The 19,993-nt window shown below is 42.4% G+C and overlaps 1 protein-coding gene across 1 annotated transcript in view; it reads left to right on the top strand.

Moving 5' to 3' along the window:
- Positions 1–19,993, top strand: part of PTPN14 (protein tyrosine phosphatase, non-receptor type 14) — a 189,759-nt gene that overhangs the window by 152,958 nt on the left and 16,808 nt on the right. The window contains exons 7-12 of the mRNA XM_021718594.1: positions 1,023–1,111; positions 4,187–4,274; positions 5,082–5,164; positions 8,098–8,155; positions 12,070–12,148; positions 14,389–15,863. Of these exons, the coding sequence (XP_021574269.1) occupies positions 1,023–1,111; positions 4,187–4,274; positions 5,082–5,164; positions 8,098–8,155; positions 12,070–12,148; positions 14,389–15,863 (1,872 nt within the window). The remainder of the gene's footprint in view (positions 1–1,022; positions 1,112–4,186; positions 4,275–5,081; positions 5,165–8,097; positions 8,156–12,069; positions 12,149–14,388; positions 15,864–19,993) is intronic.

Below are 19,993 nucleotides of genomic sequence, written 5' to 3'. Positions count from 1 at the left end.
GTGGGCTCAGGCAATCCACTCACCGCAGCCTCCCAAAGGCGCAGGATTACAGGCTGAGCCACCGAGCCCAGCTGGCCTCCTTTAAATAAGCCATGAAGAATGTTCAACTCTTCAAGCATGTAGAACTTTGATTTAAAAAACAAAAACTTTGGTAAGGTTAAAAAAATATAGATAGGTGTTCATGAAAGAAAATTCAAACAGCCAATGAATCTGAGAAAATCCTAAAATTCTCAAACTGGAAATGTGAAAAACTGAGAAAAAAGAAATATGCATGTGTATGTATAATCTGCCAGGATGTGCAAGGGTGAGTTACTCTAGGACCTGGCCCCCCACAGAGCTGGTCACCTTGTTGCTCTGATGCTATCTATGGTTCATCCCACTCTTTATGGAAAAAAAACAGGGTGTGGTACCTATAGGTATATATATAAATAAAACTTGTTCATGTATATGTGTACAACATGTTGTTTTGAAATAGGTGTATATTGCGGAATGGCTAAATTGAGTTAACTGACATATGCATTATCTCACATACTTTTTTTGTGGCGAAAACGCTGGAAAATTGCTAAAAGTAAACTTTAAGAATACAATACCTTGTCATAAACTGTGGTTGCCATGATATACAGTAGATCTCTTGAACTAATTCTTCCTATCTAACAAGGCTTTGTATCCTTTCACCATCATCTCCCATTCCTCTCACTCTCTACCCTCTGGTAACTGCCTTCTACGCTCTGTTTCTATGAGTTCAATTGTTTTAGATTCCATGTGCAAGTGAGAACATGCAGTTTCTTTCTGTGCCTGGATTATTTCATTTAGCATAATGTTCTCTAATTCTGTCTATATTATAGCAAATGACAGCATTTCTTTCTTTTTAAAGGATGAATAATATTCCACGGTGTATGTATACCACGTATTATCCATTCACCTGTTGATGGACACTTAGGCTGATTTCACATCTTGGCTATTGTGAATAGTGCTGCAATGAATATGGGACATTACAGGTGTCTTTTGTTGATCTTATGCAGGACAATCATGGAAACAGTGTGCATCTTGGCATTTTCTTTATGGGAATTTTCGTGAGAAACAGAATTGGAAGACAAGCAGTAATATACAGGTAGTCTTATTTGTCTTTTGCCCCCCTTTTTCCCTCGAGAGACTCTAGAAAACCGCCCTGAGTATTAAGATGATCCAAATGAGTTAAAAGCCAGGCTGTGGCTCAGAGTTGAGCTTTTCTCAACTGGTATGAGGTGGTCAGCCATTAAAAACTCACCTCACTTTTCTTGGAGATCTTATTGGGGAGAGGAAGCCCTTTCTTCCCACTCAACTCTAGGACATACACTGTTGAACCCCACCAAGTCAAAAAGAGTGAAACTAAACTCAGTGAGGCTGGTGGCAAACCAGCTCTCCAGTCAGTCGTTAAGTCCAAACTGCCTTCTTTCCATTTTGCCTGCACTTTCTGCCTAACCACATGAGCCAGAGGGTGTAAACTTATTTCTATATTAACAAAAGAAGATTCTTTGTAAAAAATGTATTTTGGAAAAGCAGTCAATTCATTATGATAAATTAGAGGGCCTTGGTGCTTTTCACTTATTTTGATATGTTAACCCTCTTTTCCATTCATCAGATGAATGCTGCCAGTGTAGGGATGTGGTAGCATCTCTCCCTACCCACACTACAAGTCAATACACTTGCTTTCTCCTGATACCCTAGATTTCATCGTAATGTCAACAGTCTGAAAAGCTATGTGCTGGCTTTCATTTTCATGGGCAATATGGCCCATTAATTATGGGAAGAACAGCTTTCCTGTGTGTGTATCTGATAGGCAGAGCTTTGCATCCAGGGCAGATGACCAAAGGCAGCTCTCAGAGGCAAGCACCGCTCACCTTCTGGAAGTGACTCTTGGCCAACCATGTACTCTTTGGATTGGCAATTACTGCAGGTCATTTTGAATAGGTACATAAATTGCATTTTTTCCAACCAAAATCTTCCTGACTGGCTTTAGTACCCTAGATCCCCATCCTGGCATTATTTTTATGATTTGTCTATTTTTCTTTAAAAAAAAAAAAAAAGAGTGGACAGAGAGATATCTTTGGGGCTATAGATCTTTTAGGACTGAGCATGGTGGTTCACGCCTGTAATCCCAGCATTTTAGAAGTCCTAGGCAAAGGATTACTTGAGCCCAGGAGTTTGAGACCAGCTTAGGCAACATAGCAAGACCTTGTCCCGGCAACAGCAACAACAAAAAACATTTGAAAATTATCTGAATGGGGTGGTATGTGCCTGTAGTCCCAGCTGCCTGGGAGGCTGAGGTGGAAGGATCGTCTGAGCCCAGGAGTTTGAGCTGTGGTAAGCCATGAGCATGCACTCCAGTCTGGATGACAGAGTGAGACCCTGACTCTAAATAAATAAATAAATAAATACATTTTTTAACTTTGAGAGGTAGAGTTGACTCCAGATGCCCTCTACAAAGTATAAATTAGTTGATGAAAATATGTAAATATGTGCAGAGTTGTAACTATAAATTTTTATATTCATTTAAAGTTATACAGGCATTGTGTCCTATCAGTTCTGCATAGTTGATTCACTGTTTGAATTTCTCCTTGAGTCTACAAAAGAGGTGAAATAGAAGAAAATAATAATTGGAAGTTGGATGAGCATAAGCCACTCACTCCGTTTCCTTTGGAACCTTTTCACTTACCTTGAAACTCTTACAAGATGGGAATTACACGATAGTGTGGTGTTCATCATGCCACTAGGTGATGTCCTATGGTAGGGCGAGGAGTGAATCCAGGGTTTGGGCAGCTGATTTGAAAGAATGGAGTCAGAGGAAAAATCTCTCTTATCTTTTGAGACTTTCACTGAGGGGCTACATGACTGAATCCATGTAGATGTAACCTGGTGGGACTGAAAGTTGGGCAGCAAGCTGGGAAGCATAGAACATGTGAAGAGTGCTGTCCCAGCAGATGTACTTAAAAGCATCTGGGACTAGTATAGGGGAAAGGTAATTGGGGGAAAGCCTGTAAACCTCAGGTCATGAGCTCATCTATCCCCAATGAACAGAATTAATGTGTTTACATCAGGTACTCATTTGTGCTTAAGTTCTCCTCTTCTTTAAAGTAGGAGCAAAAATAGCCTCCCTTTCTGTTTAGAGGGTTGATAAAAGAATAGTACTCTGTACAGATGAGAGGCAATATTATTACTTTTCATTCTTTCAGTAAACACTTATTGAATGTTCTGTGCCAGGTATTAGGTTCAGTGCTTGGAGCCCAGAGTTGAAGACAGAATCCCTCCATGGGGGTAAGGGCCTGTGTTCTAGTCTGGTTTAGTTAGAGATCTAGTCACAGAAGAAAGCATTGTAATACAATATGGTGACCCATAGAGGACTACAGCAGGTTCTCCTTGTGTTGGATGATGGGGGAAAAGGAAGGATTTCCTGGAGAAGGTGGCTCCTGAACTGAGTCGCAAAGGAATTATCCAGGAAGAAGACGGTGGAAGTACAATGAGCAGATGAATGATGGAGGAGAAAAGCAGTGGGAGGGAATTACAGGCTGGGATGCCAAGTGAAGCATAGGTAGTGGTTAAAGATGGTCAGAAATTGGCTCCAAGTAGAATGGGAGGCAGTAGCTTATCTTCCCTTGTCTGGTGCTTATTTCAGTGTATCTCATTTTAGATAAAGTCTCCATGACAACAGAGTCTGATTTTCTGTGTGTGCATGTTAGATCACAAAATCATAGACACATTCAGCAGTCCCTAGATGTTTTTTCTAGGTGATAAAATCAATCTGTAATGCACATTACAAGACAGAATGTATGGATTCTTCAGTCTAGATTCCTGGAAACACAAGACTTTTTAATACTCCATCATTAAAACATGGAGGTCATGGGAAATGTTTTGACAGTTTGGAAATGTTGGGGAAAGGCAGCAAAAGTCCCTTCCAAGTTTCCTCATTGCTAGTCATAAAGGAAACTGAGCAGCAATATCTAAGCATATTTCACTTTAGAATTTTTAGCGATTTGAATAGGTAAATGTTGCATTTTTTTTTCTCTTGAGAGAAATGACATTTAGCTTAAAAAATAGTTAAATCATAATTTGTAAAATGAGACTCAGTAGCAGCCAGTAGCTCTACTATGCTGGATCGTAAATGCGTGGAACCTCTTTGGGCAAACACGGTTGCCTTTCTGTTAACCAGGTGGAATGACATGGGGAATATCACTCATAACAAGTCAACCATCCTGGTGGAGCTCATCAACAAGGAAGAGACTGCCCTCTTTCACACGGTAAGCAGAGTGGACAGACCGAAGTCTGGGTCAACAAGCAGCTTGCTGTTTGGCTTCTCAGCTTACAATGCCCTTTCTTTGCTCTCTGTATCTTGACAGAATAAATATTCTCTTGGAGAGATGCTTTCTGACACTTGCCCAATGCTATTACTCATTTTAGGATGGTGGTAGGAAAATGCCATGTTCAAAAGACCAGATTTCCAAGCTACCTAGGATTTGGGTTTCTCCCCCTGCTTTATTTGTGATGGATCCACATTGTCTGGCGTGCATTCCTCAGCACTTGAGTTACAGCCTTCTTGGAGTGACACCTGACGATATTACACTGCATTTGCTTTTGCTGGCTGTCCCGAATTTTCTTCCCCCTTATAGCCCAGTCTTAATCTGAAGTAAGCTGAGTGATTGACCTTCTCTTGAGTGCCTCCTCAAAAACCAAGGCTGGTCATGCATCTCTTTGCCTCCAACGTAATGACATTCCATGTTTATTCTATGCTCTGCCTTGATTCAGTTATTTATTTTTAAAGCACTTGGTCTGGAATTATGTAAAGACATGCCAGTTCATCAGTGTAACCCCAGTGTCTTGGATGTAAAGGATTCCTTGGCAGGCAGCGTTTTCTGCCATTCTTGGGTAGACTTTGCGGGAGTGGCAGCTGCTAAAGTTTCCAGCAGGCTGGTTTGCTTGCTGACCCAACATGTTAGTTTATGCTTGAGATGAAGGAAGGGAGGGAAACATTCCTACTGGGAGGAATCTTAGTGGAATGTACATCTAGTCAAACACATGTTTATTTTTTCTGTCTTTTCTTTTCCAAGGATGATATCGAAAATGCCAAGTATATTTCTCGGTTGTTTGCTACACGGCACAAGTTTTACAAACAAAACAAAATCTGCACTGAGTAAGTAAACATTTAATCTACCCTCTCACTCAATGGCTTTGTCAGCTTAAATTCATGTGCTTTAGGGATGCTGATTGCTTTTCCCATTCACTCATTTTCCTTGTTCCTTGTAGAAGCTACGGGAGTAAGGTAAAGCTCTGGGGCAGGAGTGAGAGAACTTTAATGATGAAGACAGTCTAGTGTAGTCCATATGCCCAGAGAGAGAATAATTTGCAAATTGACTACAAATGCTCGACCGCCTGGATGGGTTGGCCCACATTAGAGCCTTTCCAATCCTCAGCTATGGGTTTGGAGGAGCCAAGCGGCTCCCAATTTGCCAGGGTGCCCCTTCGTGTCAGATGTGGAGTGTGTTCAGAAGTGGGTAATAGAGTGACAAGCCAACTTGAAAGAGAAGAAGCTCCTGTCATCCTCAGCCCCGTTTCGCTTACACAGTTGGCAAACCCTGTGTGTGCTCCTGGGTCATGTCATCTGACTGTAAATGAGCGGCCAGGGTAATTAGAGGAAGATTTGGAAGATACCCATAGATGGCACAAATCCGTGTGTATTTTTTTAATTTAATTTGGAAATAAAGATGATCAAGGGGTGTGTGATGAGGGGACTTACATGTGGCCTGACCTCAGATGTAGCATGCTGGGGCTCACTCGGTCGTTGTCTTTATCTTGGTTGCTTTCAAAAGACGTTCCTCAGCAGAATACTTTCAGAGGTTTGGGCGCCCAATGTGTTTAATTTTGTTTCAAAGAGTGTAAGGGTTGTGAATGCAAAAGGAGCACTGCCTTTCCACTCCCACAGTGGACACATCCAGGAGTATGTAGAGTATTGTCCTAGAATGGTTCTGCTGAAGAATGCGGCTGCTTTACAACTGGAGCCCCAGGTCATGGCAGACTTTTTTCTCCACTCCATGGAGGCTCTTTCAAACCAGTCACTGCAATTGGTCACTGTTGGGATCTGAAAGTATACCTGATAGTATTAGGCCTACCAGCAAAGTTGGCAAATGTAAATCAGAGGAAGGACTGATCAGGAAGTAGCAAGTGAAGCAGCCATTATCTTTTTTCTAGATGCAGTCTCTCATGCACCCCCTATCCACCAGTCTTTTGAGCAGATTCCCTAGAGGTCACATCTGTGCATTTCTACTCTGCTGTTGCCTTTGGCTTGTTGGGAATGTCTTTGACGTTAACAAGAATGCTGTAGTTGACTTCTGTGGGGTGAATAAGAAAATTGAGAAGTGGATTTCAGTGTAGTCTTCTAGTTTGACCATATCTCAGCAAATGGCTTTACCATGACATATACGAATATTTTTATTTCTCTTTTATTTCTCAGCACTATGTTAAGGCCTGGGCTTTCTTGCTGGAGTTTTACAAACTGGCATCATCCTAATAGCATTCCTCTCCATGTATGAACAGCAGCATCCTTCTCCAGAGGTCTTTACTCTCTGACTTTGCTAATTTTTCTGCTCCTGTGGGGCCACTGCTTGTCATCTGGAGCTATAGCTCAAAAAAGTGGTGGTTTCTGGGTTTCTTGACATGGGTAGAGGAAATGGGAGGAGTATGTTGAACACAGGCCTGATAATATTGTATTTGGCCAATCATTTAAACAGCCTAACATTAGTACATTGTCTCCATCATTTCATAAAAGAAAATACATTTTATCACCAAAAAGGGAGGAAGGATGAACTTTCAGAATAAGGAGAATCCTTTAAATTAAAGAACTTTAGCTGGACAGAAAACTACATGTCCTGGTTTTTTGATTTTGTTTTTTTAATGATAACACTGAAGTCTAAGAAGTGTTATGACATTTGAGACTCAATACTTGAAGACACCTTAGATTTCAGTTCTCAAGAATTGTTGATATTTGTAGTTCATGTTTATCTGTTTTCGTTTTTTGTTTTAAAAATAAATCTATGTTGGACTGGGCATGGTGGCTCAAGCCTGTAATCCCAGCACTTTAGGAGGTAGAGGCAAGAAGATTGCCTGAGCTCAGGGGTTCGAGACCAGCCTGAGCAACAAGGTGAGACCTGGTCTCTACAATAAATTAAAAAATTGGCCAGGCTCAGTGACTCAGCCTCTAACCCCAGTACTTTGAGAGGCCAAGGCGAGTGGATTGCCTGAGCCTGTGCGTTCTAGACCAACCCAGGCAACTTGGCAAGACCTCATTTCTACAATAAATAAAAAGTAGCTGGGTGTGATAGTGCATGGTTGTAGTTCCCGCTACTTGGAAGGCTGAGGCGGAAGGATCGCCTGAGCCCAGCAGGTCAACACTGGGGTGGTCATGAGCATGCCACTGCACTCTAGCCTGGGCAACGGAGTGAGACTCCCATTAAAAAAAAAATTTAGCTAGGCATGGTGGCATATACCTGTGGTTTCAGCTACTTGGAAGGCTGAGGTAGAAGACCACCTGAGCCCAGTAGTTTGAGGCTGCAGTGGCCGTGAGCGTGCTATTGCACTCTAGCCTGGGTGACAAAGTGAGACTCCAACTCAAAAAAAAGAAAAAAATATCTATGTTGATTCTCAGTTTGGAAAGGATCTGATCAGGTAAATCTTTGTAAAATGTATTATCTTAATAAAAACTTATCTTTATGTTGGCATATTCCAACATTTTATCTATTTTGGATTTTGGATTATAAATTCATATAATAATGATATTTTAGCCTTATTTCCTTCATAATCCTGCTATAGAAATAAACCTCATTCCTTTAATATGGAATACATTGTAAAACTTATTACAAAAGCATTCTGTGTTCCAGACATTTCAAAAATAAAGGGAAAAAAAGGAAATTGAAATTGTTCTTAGCATCATCAAACAGGAATAAGCAATGTCTGTATGTTGATGGAATTATTACCAGTCTTGTCTATTTTCCCCTTCTCTCCCTTCCTTGTCTATCTGATCTTTTTATATCTGATCAATAAACCCTTGTTATTTTTCACCTTTTCATGTAGACAGTCAAATTCTCCACCCCCCATCAGACGCCAGCCCACCTGGAGCCGGTCCTCTCTGGTATGTATAAAATCCTCAGCAATCAAGTGGTCTGACTGTTAAGTGTCCTATATCATTAATTTGAAGGAAGAGGTGAGTAGGACAGCATGACCAGGTACTCAGAGAGGCGACATCCTGCCAAGCAGGTGTAATGCACACCCATTTTGTCCCTCTTGTACCCAACCATGTTCAATCTCTACTCTGCGGGTGGCTCAGGGTTCCCCACTATGAGTGAGTCTTATTCCAGGCCAGTGACACCCTGTTCCTTCAGCATTTACAACCTATGGAGTGTTTTTATCCACTTGATCATCTCTTCTGGTGGTTGCATGAAGACATCTTTAGATATAAGCTTCACAGTTTTTGGGGGTTTTTTTCACTGCCATAGATGGAGCTTAATACCTTAGTCAGAAAATGCTTTTTAAATGACCAAAAATTGAATGAGCCTAATTGATGGTCTCAAGTAGAATATCTGGTTGAGAAATTTGATTGTACATTTTCAAATTTTAAGGCTTTAGTTAGCCAACAAAATTTGAATTGATCTACTTTTTTGCCTTCACTGCTGCTGCTTTTTTTTTAAACTGCTGTCCTCATCAGGCAAACAGAGAACATAATCCTAATTTCAATGCATGTATTCTATCTTAGGCTGTGTTTTATTTTGAGGAATACTCAAAGATAATACGATAGAAGTATGTGATGAATTTGTACATTTTCTGCTTGTTTTAACTCATAATATTTTTTTAATGGAGTCTTGCTCTGTCACCCAGGTTAAAGTGCAATGGCACAATCATGGCTTACTGCACCTCTATCTTCTGGGTTTGGAAGATCCTTCCACCTTAGCCTCCCAAGTAGCTGTAACTACAAGTGTGCGCCACCATGCTCAGCTAATTTTTTTTTATTTTTTGTAAAGACAAGGTCTTGCTATGTTGCCCAGGCTGGTCTAAAATTCCTGGGCTCAAGTGATTCTCCCACCTCTGCCTCCTCAAAGGGCTGAGATAACAGGCATGATCCACTGCACCTAGCCCACAATTCTTTCATTTTAGGTTATGATATTTTACAGAAAATCGAAATAAACATAGGGCCTTTTTATATTTCTAGGTGAGCAGTTCCTTTAAGTTGATAGAATATAATTGATTTTTTTCTTCATATTCAATGTCTACTGCATGTCTTTAATTTGTCTTTTAAAAGAAAAGTTTTGAGGAATATACTTTTTTTCCAGAAAATGCATAGACATGGACTCTTGGAATTCTTAAGTTTAACCATTATATCATCACATCATAATTCCTGAGTGCTTGTGTACATTTATTAATCTCAAAATCATCTACACTAGCTCACATGTGGCCCTTTGCCCAGTAGATCTATGGGGCACCCCTGGAGCAGTAATAGCATGGCACTGGTTGTTCATGGCACTGGTTTCTTTATTCTTCTCTTTTATCAATGTCATTTTTCTTTTCCCTTCTTTGGAGTCCAAGTGTCTTAATTAGTGAGATAATTTTTCATTTATATCCATGAAGCACCATGGGAAGCAAAGTATTTAAGACTGTCTTGTGATCTGATTGTCCTCATTACCCAGAGAAGATGCAGAGGTTTACCTGTTTTATTTGGATAGAGACAGTCTAGGAAGCCTGGTCCAAATCATTGCTTCCCCTTTCCCCCTGCCCTTTAGGTTCAAACCATTTCACCAAGAGTTCCTTGCAATTAGTGAGAATTAAAGCCAACTAACATCACTTGGCTTCCTTGCTGATAACAGGACTTCTAATTGCTGTTTTTCTCTTGCTCTTCTCTGCCTATATTATGGCATCTAATTTGTTTCTGTATTAGCAGGTCTGGCAAGAAATGGAATAATATATTAAAACATAGAAAGAATGAAATAAATAATCCTGCAATGGTGTTTGGAAGATTAGCCACTGTTGTTCTTTGCATGTATGCTATGCCAGTTCAAAGGCAGTCACTTACTGGATTTCTTTGTTTTTTTAATAAAAGCAAGAAAAGTAGTAGACATTTTTGCCTTGCCATGTATTTCTATTTCCATATACAAATCCCTCCTCACTGTTTTGGTTTTTTTTTTTTAACCCTAAGCCTTAAAACCAACTGTTCTATCATGGAAAACTTGACTTGAATCATGTATTGCCAAGAAAGGGGAAAGTATTTTAAAATTGCAACTCAAAAATCAGCCAAAGGGAGATTTGGGAATATTTAGAAGTAATATAGCACCTTTTCTTTGGTATCCCAAACTACTTTGTTAGATTAACTGTTTCAATTTTCATTTCTTCTCTCTTGATTTCTTTTATTTTTGAATCTCTTTCTTACCTTCTTTATTTGTCCTTTTGATGCTCAAGCCTTGTTTGTAGCAGAAAAAATGATAGGTGAGTTATTTACGCAGCTTCCAGCTCTGTCAAGTAATCTTCTTCTCTTGAGGGATGCTGAGAAAGTATGACCCCTGCTGGCTTTGGGTTTCTTGGTTTGATTCCCAGTTTCTTCTCTCTTAAAACAGTAACGTTTAAAATAATAGCTATAGAAATGAAGGTGCTCATCCTGTTTGGTGGCTTACAAATAGAAGAATTTTTTGGTTTCTGCTTTTTTCCACATCAAAATTATTTTTTCAAGCCAACTCTTACCTAGAATCTCAATATATAAGTAAAATGGATAATGCTTGCCAGGCACAGTGGCTCACGCCTCTAATCCCAGCACTTTGGGAGGTGGAGGCAAGAGGATTGTCTGAGCCCAGGGGTTTGAAGTCAGCTTGGGCAACTTGGCAAGACCTCGTCTACACATCACAAAATTAACCGGGTGCCTATGGTTACAGCTACTTGGAAGGCTGAGCTGAAAGGATCACCTGAGCCCAGCAGGTTGAGGCTGCAGTGGCCATAAATGTGCCACTGTACTCCAGCCTGGGCGACTGAGTGAGACTCGAACTCAAAAAAAAAATAATAATAATACTTGAGGTGGGGAGAGGAAGGAGCTTGATATGATTTACAGGAAACAGACCTATTGAGGTTAAATGACTTGCTTGGATCACATTAATGAATAATCATATTTCTTTTGTTGCCTCACCAAATATATAATCCAAGTATTTTTCCTTCTCTAAAAGTGTTACCCACTTTTGTAATGGGAAATTATTTAGGTTGAGCCTAAGTTGCCACCTTTAAGAGACTAATGGAAAAGATTCTCTTTTGGGGGGCTAATGGAAAAGATTGGCATTTGGGGGGTTAATGGAAAAGATTCTCTTTTGGGGGGACTAATGGAAAAGATTGGCATTTGGGGGGTTGGGTAGATTATTGAACTGGGTGGGTTTCCTGCCAGGGTCCTTCCCATATTTGGTTCTGTAAGGGAAAGAGTCAGTAAGTGGTCTTGAGAACCTCACACTTATTGTTGTGAGTCACATTTTAGATATTTATAAAAATTTACCATTGGGCCCAGCTGACCACTCACTGGTCCCTGTTTGAGTTTGATGTGGAGCTGTGAACTAGGGTTGTAGGTGAAGCTTTGCTGAGGTAGAGAAACTTAGAAATAGAATTTTGAATAGAACAAAACAGGTGTCCCCCTTATTCTCATTTCTTAGATGGGTTATAATAATTTACCTTCTCTAAGTTCTTCTTGTGAAAGAAGGCACGGATAACATTGCATATGTATTAAAATATTAGTAAATACAGTAGATGTAAAGCTAGTAGTAGTAAATACAATAGATACATTTAGTCTTCTGATTGTAACCTCTTTCTTTTTTTAAACCACCTTCATTTCTTTCTTGTCATTTGTCTAGCCCCAAACTTAGTGATGAGATGGGGGTATAAATGAGTGGAATTAGGAGTGGGTCACAAGGTTGGCAGGTAGAGCGGCTGCCCAGAACCTTCCTGACTTCTGTGAGCTGGGCTGGCTCTGTGTGAGTCGATGGTCCTTCCTGCCCAGGCATCCCACCTCTGCTGTGTTCTCTGTTTCAGCCCAGGCAGCAGCCGTACATCCTGCCTCCCGTGCATGTCCAGTGTGGTGAGCACTACTCGGAAACACACACCTCCCAAGGTAACTCTGCCTTGCCCTCTTCCCTTCTTAAGACACAAAGCTGAATAACGCTGAGTAGTAAAGAAGACTGTTTCTGTTTTAACTCTGTCATTATCTGAGTGACAGTAGCCAGCAACTTCACTTTGTGAAAGGCCTAGAATATCAGAATATCAGTTACCCATGATAGAAAAATGTGCTCGGTACTGGCTGCTCGGGGAGTTGAGGCCAAGGCAGCCAGCAAGTTCTTTTCTCCTTCCTTTCCTAAGTGAGTTTAGAGAAGAGGGTGTGGCAGCTCAGCCCACCTGAAGGCACTTTACCTACAGTGCTGATAAAAGAAAGCTCACAAAGCCAGTTGATAACAGAGAGCAGGAATATGCAGAGTAACTGGAAAAAAGACACACTCTCAGCCCTTTGTTTTAGCTGTTTTTCTCATCTCTCTCTCCAACCCCTTGAGAAAGTGCACTTACTTGATGGTTCTCAGAGTAAAGAAAATGTTTTATTCCTCTTTTTCTCCCAAAACATACCCAAAGCAAAATGTGTAAAAAAGGCCTATTCTAATAGTAGTGACACTTCTAATGATAATATTTACAGAGCAAATATGGTACTGTTCTAAGTACTTGCTACATATTGTCTCAGTGAATAAACCTATAAGTACTGTTATTGTTTTCATTTTACAGATATAGAAATTAGGGTACAGAGGTTAAAGGTGGAGCTTGGATATGAAAATAAGATTTCTTAATCATTATACTAACTGCATCTCAAAAAAAAAAGATGATAGAAAACCTTGCATGTTGACAATATATTAAATGGATAATTCGTTTTTATGTTGTCATCTCCTGGCTATTTTGGATTCTCTGCAATGTGAAAGTATAAGCATGAAAACTAAGACAATTGAGCAGCCTAGCCAAGTTTTACCCCACTTCCATGAGAAGGCAACAGAACCCATGGGAGGTGGACAAATTACAACACATTCATCTCTGTGTTCTCGTTTTTCTTGCCAGTCTCATCTAATCAGCTCTGTGTCCTGTCCATGCCCTCCTCTTCAGGCAGTTGAACCTTTTAAATCACCTTTTCTATTTTTCACCTTTTCTGACTCTGTCTTCCTCTGCTCATGCTGAAATCTGTAGTGTGAAAATGAATATATTTTGGCCTCAGAAAAGTGTGTTGACAAGAGGTTGTCTTCCTTGGGGCAGGTGTGTGTATGTGTGTCTATGTCTGTGTCTGTGTCTTAAAGGAACATTAGGCAGGTAGAATGGACCTGACTTGAGAAATCTACTTTTTTTTCCTTTGGGTACCTCTTTAAACTATAATTAATTTTTACTTGATTTTACCTCAATTATGAAACCAGATCTGGAGGAGGATTTTAGGAGCAGCTAAAAAGAACTCTTTTTTTTTTTTAAGTTGGCTTCTCACTCTGTCTCCCAGACTGGAGTGCAGTGGCTGCTCCCGGCCACTATAGCCTCGACCTGCTGGGCTCTGGCAATCCTTCCGCCTCAGCCTTCCAAGTAGCTGGAACTACAGACGTGTGCTACCACGCCGGCTAATTTGTTTTTTTTATGTTGTAGAGATGAGGTCTCGCCAAGTTGCCTAGGCGGGTCTCGAACCCTCTGGCTCAGGCAATCCACTCACCTCAGCCTCCCAAAGCGCGGGATTATAGGCCGAGCCACCGCCCGGCTTAAAAAGAACTCTTGATATTAGTTGTGCCCTTCATTGGTTGCTGTTCAAAATGAGCTAGCTGTGCTGATCCCTGCTACATTATTTCTCTTCTTTATGAAGGCTCAGCAGTCCCTTGGGTAAAGAGACCTTTTTCATCGTCATCAGGAAGAACATTTCCAAGCACTTAGTAATTGAAATCTCTCACCCTATTAAAGTTCTTGATTTCCTGGTCCAGATAGCCAGTCCTGTTGCTAAACTCTGCACAGGAGGACAGGTCTACCCAACTCGAGGGCCGTTGTTGGTGCCTGATTTCAAAGTTCATGACAAAATTGAGAACTTTAACCCAGAAGACACTGATTTCATATGGGCATACCTTTCTTTGTTTAGGTTCACTTTCTCTTTTCAGTATACTCTAAGGCTTTTCTGTATGTATGCACATCATCCAAGGATAGTATCAGCTTTTCTGTGGAACATGTGGGTGGGGGCCGTGGGATTTCCCTTTAAATGACTTATTTAAATTCAGTGTCACCTCATGAGTATGAGGATGAACTATGTTGTGGCAGGATAGCTTGGAGGTTCACATGCCTTTGTTTGACTTCTTGTAGACAGCATTTTCCATGGAAACGAAGAAGCCTTTTATTGCAACTCTCACAACAGCTTGGACTTAAACTACTTAAATGGCACCGTCACCAATGGCAGCGTGTGTAGCGTTCACAGTGTCAACTCCCTCAGCTGCTCACAGAGTTTCATCCAGGCCTCCCCGGTATCCTCCAACCTCAGTATCCCAGGGAGTGACATCATGCGGGCTGACTATATCCCTAGCCACCGTCACAGCGCCATCATTGTGCCCTCTTACAGGCCGACCCCCGATTATGAGACAGTCATGCGGCAAATGAAAAGGGGGATAATGCACGCGGACAGCCAGAGCCAGTCTCTGAGAAATCTCAACATCATCAACACGCATGCCTACAACCAGCCAGAGAATCTGGTGTACAGCCAACCAGAGATGCGGGAGAGACACCCCTACACTGCTCCCTATGGGCCCCAGGGGGGCTATAGCAACAAACTGGTCAGTCCATCTGACCCGATGAACCCGAAGAATAACGTGGTGCCCAGCAAGCCAGGGGCAAGTGCCATCTCACACACGGTGAGCACCCCGGAGTTGGCCAACATGCAGCTGCAAGGCACCCAGAACTACAGCGCGGCCCATATGCTCAAGAACTATCTCTTCAGGCCTCCGCCCCCCTACCCACGGCCACGCCCTGCCACCAGCACCCCCGACCTCGCCAGCCATCGCCACAGGTACGTCAGCGGCAGTAGCCCGGACCTGGTGACCCGGAAGGTGCAGCTCTCGGTGAAGACCTTCCAGGAGGACAGCTCTCCAGTGGTGCACCAGTCTCTCCAGGAGGTGAGCGAGCCCCTCACGGCCACCAAGCACCACGGCACGGTGAACAAGCGCCACAGCCTGGAGGTGATGAACAGCATGGTGCGAGGAATGGAGGCCATGACGCTCCAGTCGCTCCACCTCCCCATGGCTCGCCGCAGCACCTTCCGGGAGCAGGGCCCGCCAGAGGGGGCGCCGGGCAGCCACGAGGTTCCCCAGCTTCCTCAGTATCACCACAAGAAGACTTTCTCCGATGCCACCATGCTGATCCACAGCAGTGAGAGCGAGGAGGAGGAGGAGGCTCCAGAGTCGGTACCCCAGATCCCCGTGCTCCGGGAGAAGATGGAGTACAGCGCCCAGCTGCAGGCAGCCCTGGCCCGCATTCCCAACAAGCCCCCGCCCGAGTACCCCGGGCCCAGGAAGAGTGTGAGCAACGGGGCGCTGAGGCAGGAGCAGGCCGGCCTTCCTCCTGCTGTGGCCAGAGCCAGGGTGCTGAGGCATGGGCCGGCCAAGGCCATCAGCGTGTCCCGAGCCGACCCTCAGGCGGTCAACGGGGCCTCTCTCGGCCCATCCATCTCCGAGCCCGACCTGACCAGCGTGAAGGAACGGGTCAAGAAAGAGCCTGTGAAGGAGAGACCCGTGTCCGAGATGTTCTCCCTGGAGGACAGCATTATAGAGAGGGAGATGATGATCAGGGTGAGTGTCCTCCTCTCCCAGGGCGTTTGCTAGTGTGGGGGCAGACAGACGTGCTTGAGGCACCGAGGAAGGGGTGAGGTTTATTCAGGCAATGGGGCTGGTATCACTGGCCGTTTAAACAGATAGTATTTTATTTCACTGCACATGGAGTTTTTGCCCTTTCGAATAACCTTCCATTCCCATTTATAGTTTCTAACAGATATGCTTGGTACGTTATTGAAGTCAGTGTCTCCACCAGCATTTTGCTGTTTATTTAAGGCTCAGAATTTCTGTTATATGAGTTGCTGAAAGTTCGCCTTTCTATATCTCTGGGTGTTTTGTTTTCTTAATGGAAAGTGTTCCCCCTCCCCAGTTAGATATTCAAAGAGCAACATCCCTACACAGCTTCCTGTATAGATCTGTATGTCAGGAGAGCTCGCCAAACTATTGTCTGGACTGTGATACCTCTAGTTTACTTTCAGGTTTTTTTTCAATAGATGTTCAACACAAATATAGTAAAATGATAATAATCAGATATATAACTCAGGTTTACCATTGAGCTTCAATTTCTTATTGAACTCATTCTGTAAAAAATTCACATACATGTGTGTGAACACATACATACATATACATACTTATTACATATGAAGATACATCCTGGTATTAGATACTGAGGAAACCTTCAGAATAATATGTAGGAGCCAGTGGCAGTGTGATACACCTGTAGTCCCAACTACTCAGGAGGCTGAGGATCCTTTGAGGCCAGGGGTTTGAGGCTGTGGTGTGCCATGATTGTGCCTGTGAGTAACCACTGCACTCCAGCCTGGTCAACATAATGAGATCCTATCTCTTAAAAAAAATGTACGATCTGGGATGTTGGTTATATTGTCAGAACCTAGGACAGGTAACAGATAGATATGTAGAACAACAAAGTGCATCTGTCTTTTATAAATGAGAAGATGGTTATAGTTACTACTTTTAAAAATCTTCATTGGTGCTTGTCCTGGAAACTTTCATTTCCTTAAAAAATTATTTAGTTGCAACTAATCAAACCCAGATTGACTTATTTCCATTTACCACAACTGCACCGTAAGGTTTTAGAAACTCCAGAGCTTGTAATTAAAATTTGCTTTAAGCCGGGCTCGGTGGCTCAGCCTGTAATCCCGTGTCTTTGGGAGGCTGAGGTGAGTGGATTGCCTGAGCCCGCGGGTTCGAGACCCGCCTGGGCAGGTGAGACCTCATCTCTACAATAAATCAAAAAATCAGCCGGACGTGGTAGTGCGTGCCTGTAATTCCAGCAACTTGGAAGGCTGAGGCGGAAGGATCACCGGAGCCCAGCAGGTCAAGGCTGCGGTGGCCGGGAGCGGCCGCTGCACTCCAGTCTGGGCGACAGAGTGAGATTCCAACTCAAAAAAATTAAATTAAATTAAATTTTAAAAACTTGCTTTAATTGAGTTCATTAGACTCTCTTTATTTATAGGTCTTCCTAACCCATCCTTGGGAATCAACATGAAAAGAACAATCAAGAGCCAAGATTTTATTTTATTTTATTATTTTTTTTTTATATTTTGAGTTGGAATCTCACTCCGTTGCCCAGACTGGAGTGCAGTAGCACACTTCCGGCCACCGCAACCTCGACCTCCTGGGCTCCGATGATCCATCCGCCTCAGCCTTCAGTAGCCGGAACTACAGGCGCGTGCTACCACGCCCGGCTAATTTTTTGTTTTATTGTAGAGATGAGGTCTTGCCAAATTGCCCGGGCAGGTCTTGAACCCGCAGGCTCAGGCAATACACTCACCTCAGCCTCCCAAAGTGCTGGGATTACAGGCTGAACCACCAAGCCCAGCCCAGAGCCAAGATTTTAAGGAAGCCAAGTTCCTAGATTCAGGAGTTTAATCTGTAGCAACTTTGTTACTTTTGAAAAATCTTAACATTCTCCCCCTCACATTTTTTGCCATAGTAGAGTAGTGCTACGAATTTTTAATACAGACATGACTTTTTCCAGTTTTTGCAAATCTAGAGGGAAGTAGTAGAAGATATGCCTGTGCCTCTAGCAAAGAAAACCTTTGACTGAGAATGGAGGGAAGTGCATGAGTGGGTGCTGCTGAGGAGAGAGCTTTCTCAGCATAGGACAAAGTAACTCATTGGTAGAAAGGGATTTTTCAATGCTTTTGGCCCTAGGCCCCTTTAAAGTAATATTGGCATCAAGAACCTGTCCGTCTAAACAGTGGACCTCAAGCTATTTCCTCTGACAATTCGATTTTTTGCTGTTGTCCACATGGCCCTATAATCTCAATAGGATCATCTTCATCTTCTTCTCTTGTTACGTATACTTTAACAAGTAGACTATATCCAAAATTGTGGCCCTGATCTCCCACGTAGAATGCTCTGCGTTATCAAAGAAACGGTGTTTTTCACTACATTTTTTTCCTCCATGTGCTATTCCACTCCGATCATGTGAATAATAGTGACTAGCAAATTTTATTCACTGACTTTTAATTCAAGAAAATAAATATCCCATTCTTACTTCATTTTGCCCGTTTTTTTGTTTGTTTGTTTGTTTTGTTTTGTTTTTTCCAAATTGCATACACTCAAGCATCCAGCAGACCTTGGAGGTGGATTTGGAGGTTCTTTAATGAGTCGGGAGGCCAGGCAAAATCGTTACAGTGCCGGCGTCTCTGATCTCAAGATGAGTCTCTATCTCTTTCTCTTTTCTTTTTTTTTTTTAAATGCAGAAACTCCTCTCATGGCTGAAACAGTATCCCCACATGTCAGATAGTTCTCTACCTTCCTCTCTAAGGGCAGCTTTTGCTGGCTTGTTGGGCATGGGTATGTGGGGGTAAGGGATGAGGAGTGCATCCTAGGGCCTTCTTGATAAGAAAACAATGAGAAACTTGTAGCAAATGAAAACGGGTAGAGGGGGTTGTAGGTATGGTGAGAATTTGCCCTCTGGGGACTCCATAATTCTGGAGCTGCTTGTCTATTTGATGGGTGATTCAAGCCTGCTGCCTCTGTGGCTCCTTCTTCCAGTACCTACTGTTTGTAGCCCCAAAACCTGCAGTCAGATGCAGTGAGGAGAAAAAGCCAGATTAGATCTTGAGTTGTTTGTTTTATATCTCTGATACAAGCTGATAAAATGTGTAAGAAAGAGCTAAGAGACATGGTTTGATTTATCACCAGAGTTTCAGTGTTCACTAGGTGGTAATAATCCTTTCTTAAGGAAGACTAGTTACTTTGTGTTCAAGGTCCAGATAGGGAAACATAGGGAGGAAAACAGAAAGACAGTCAAGAAGCTCTGAACCAATTTTCCAGAATTATTGCTTTCTCAAAACTTTGGAGAGGAGTGCAATAGTCCCAACTGAAAGAGGTGACAAGAAAGAAAATTCTTTCATAAAAACTACTTGCAAACCAGCAAAGACCTAAAAACTTAAATCCCAAACTCTCCCTCCTGGGGTACCTGGAATTGAGAAACTAAGCCCATTCTTTTTTTTTTTTTTTTTTGAGTTGGAGTCTCACTCTGTCGCCTAGACTGGAGTGCAGTGACACACTCACGACCACCACAGCCTCGACCTGCTGAACTCCGGCGATCGGCCTTTCGAGTAGCTGGAACTATAGGGGCGTGCTGTCAAGAGCCATTCTTTAGAATACTATACCTTTAATCTGAAAGGTCCTTTTCTCACTTTCTTAGCGTTAATCTGGGAGATGGTTCTTTGATTTACCCGGTGGGTTGGCCCTGTCACTGGAACAAGCATTCTGTTGGCAGTGTCACTCACACGGGCTCCCTTCTGATGGTGGGTGACATTGTGGAACCGATGAGACACACGGAGAGAGTAATGCAGTCCCCTTCACCCACAGTTAGAATAATCCATTCACTCTGGTGACAGCTCCATCAATACATCTTCCTGGGAAGCAAATGTGTAAAGCATAGAATAAGGGGAAAAGTCTCTAAAGGGTTGAAACGAAACCAAGAATGAGATGACCCCTTCCTCTATCATGGTCTAATGAATGCGCAATTGGTTGCACTTCATTGTGGACCAAAATCCTAAAACTCTGTAAAACTCATCTGTTTCTGTGCTTTATGAAGTTCCTCTGCTCTTCCCTTAATGTCTAAGACAAAATTATTTTTAGGAAAGGCTTTTTGTTGCTTGCCT

The sequence above is a fragment of the Carlito syrichta genome, unplaced genomic scaffold, assembly GCF_000164805.1.
Source record: "Carlito syrichta isolate Samal-C Ts95f unplaced genomic scaffold, Tarsius_syrichta-2.0.1 Scaffold312893, whole genome shotgun sequence".
NCBI lineage: Eukaryota > Metazoa > Chordata > Mammalia > Primates > Tarsiidae > Carlito > Carlito syrichta.
This window is presented reverse-complemented; position numbering and strand designations above follow the sequence as displayed.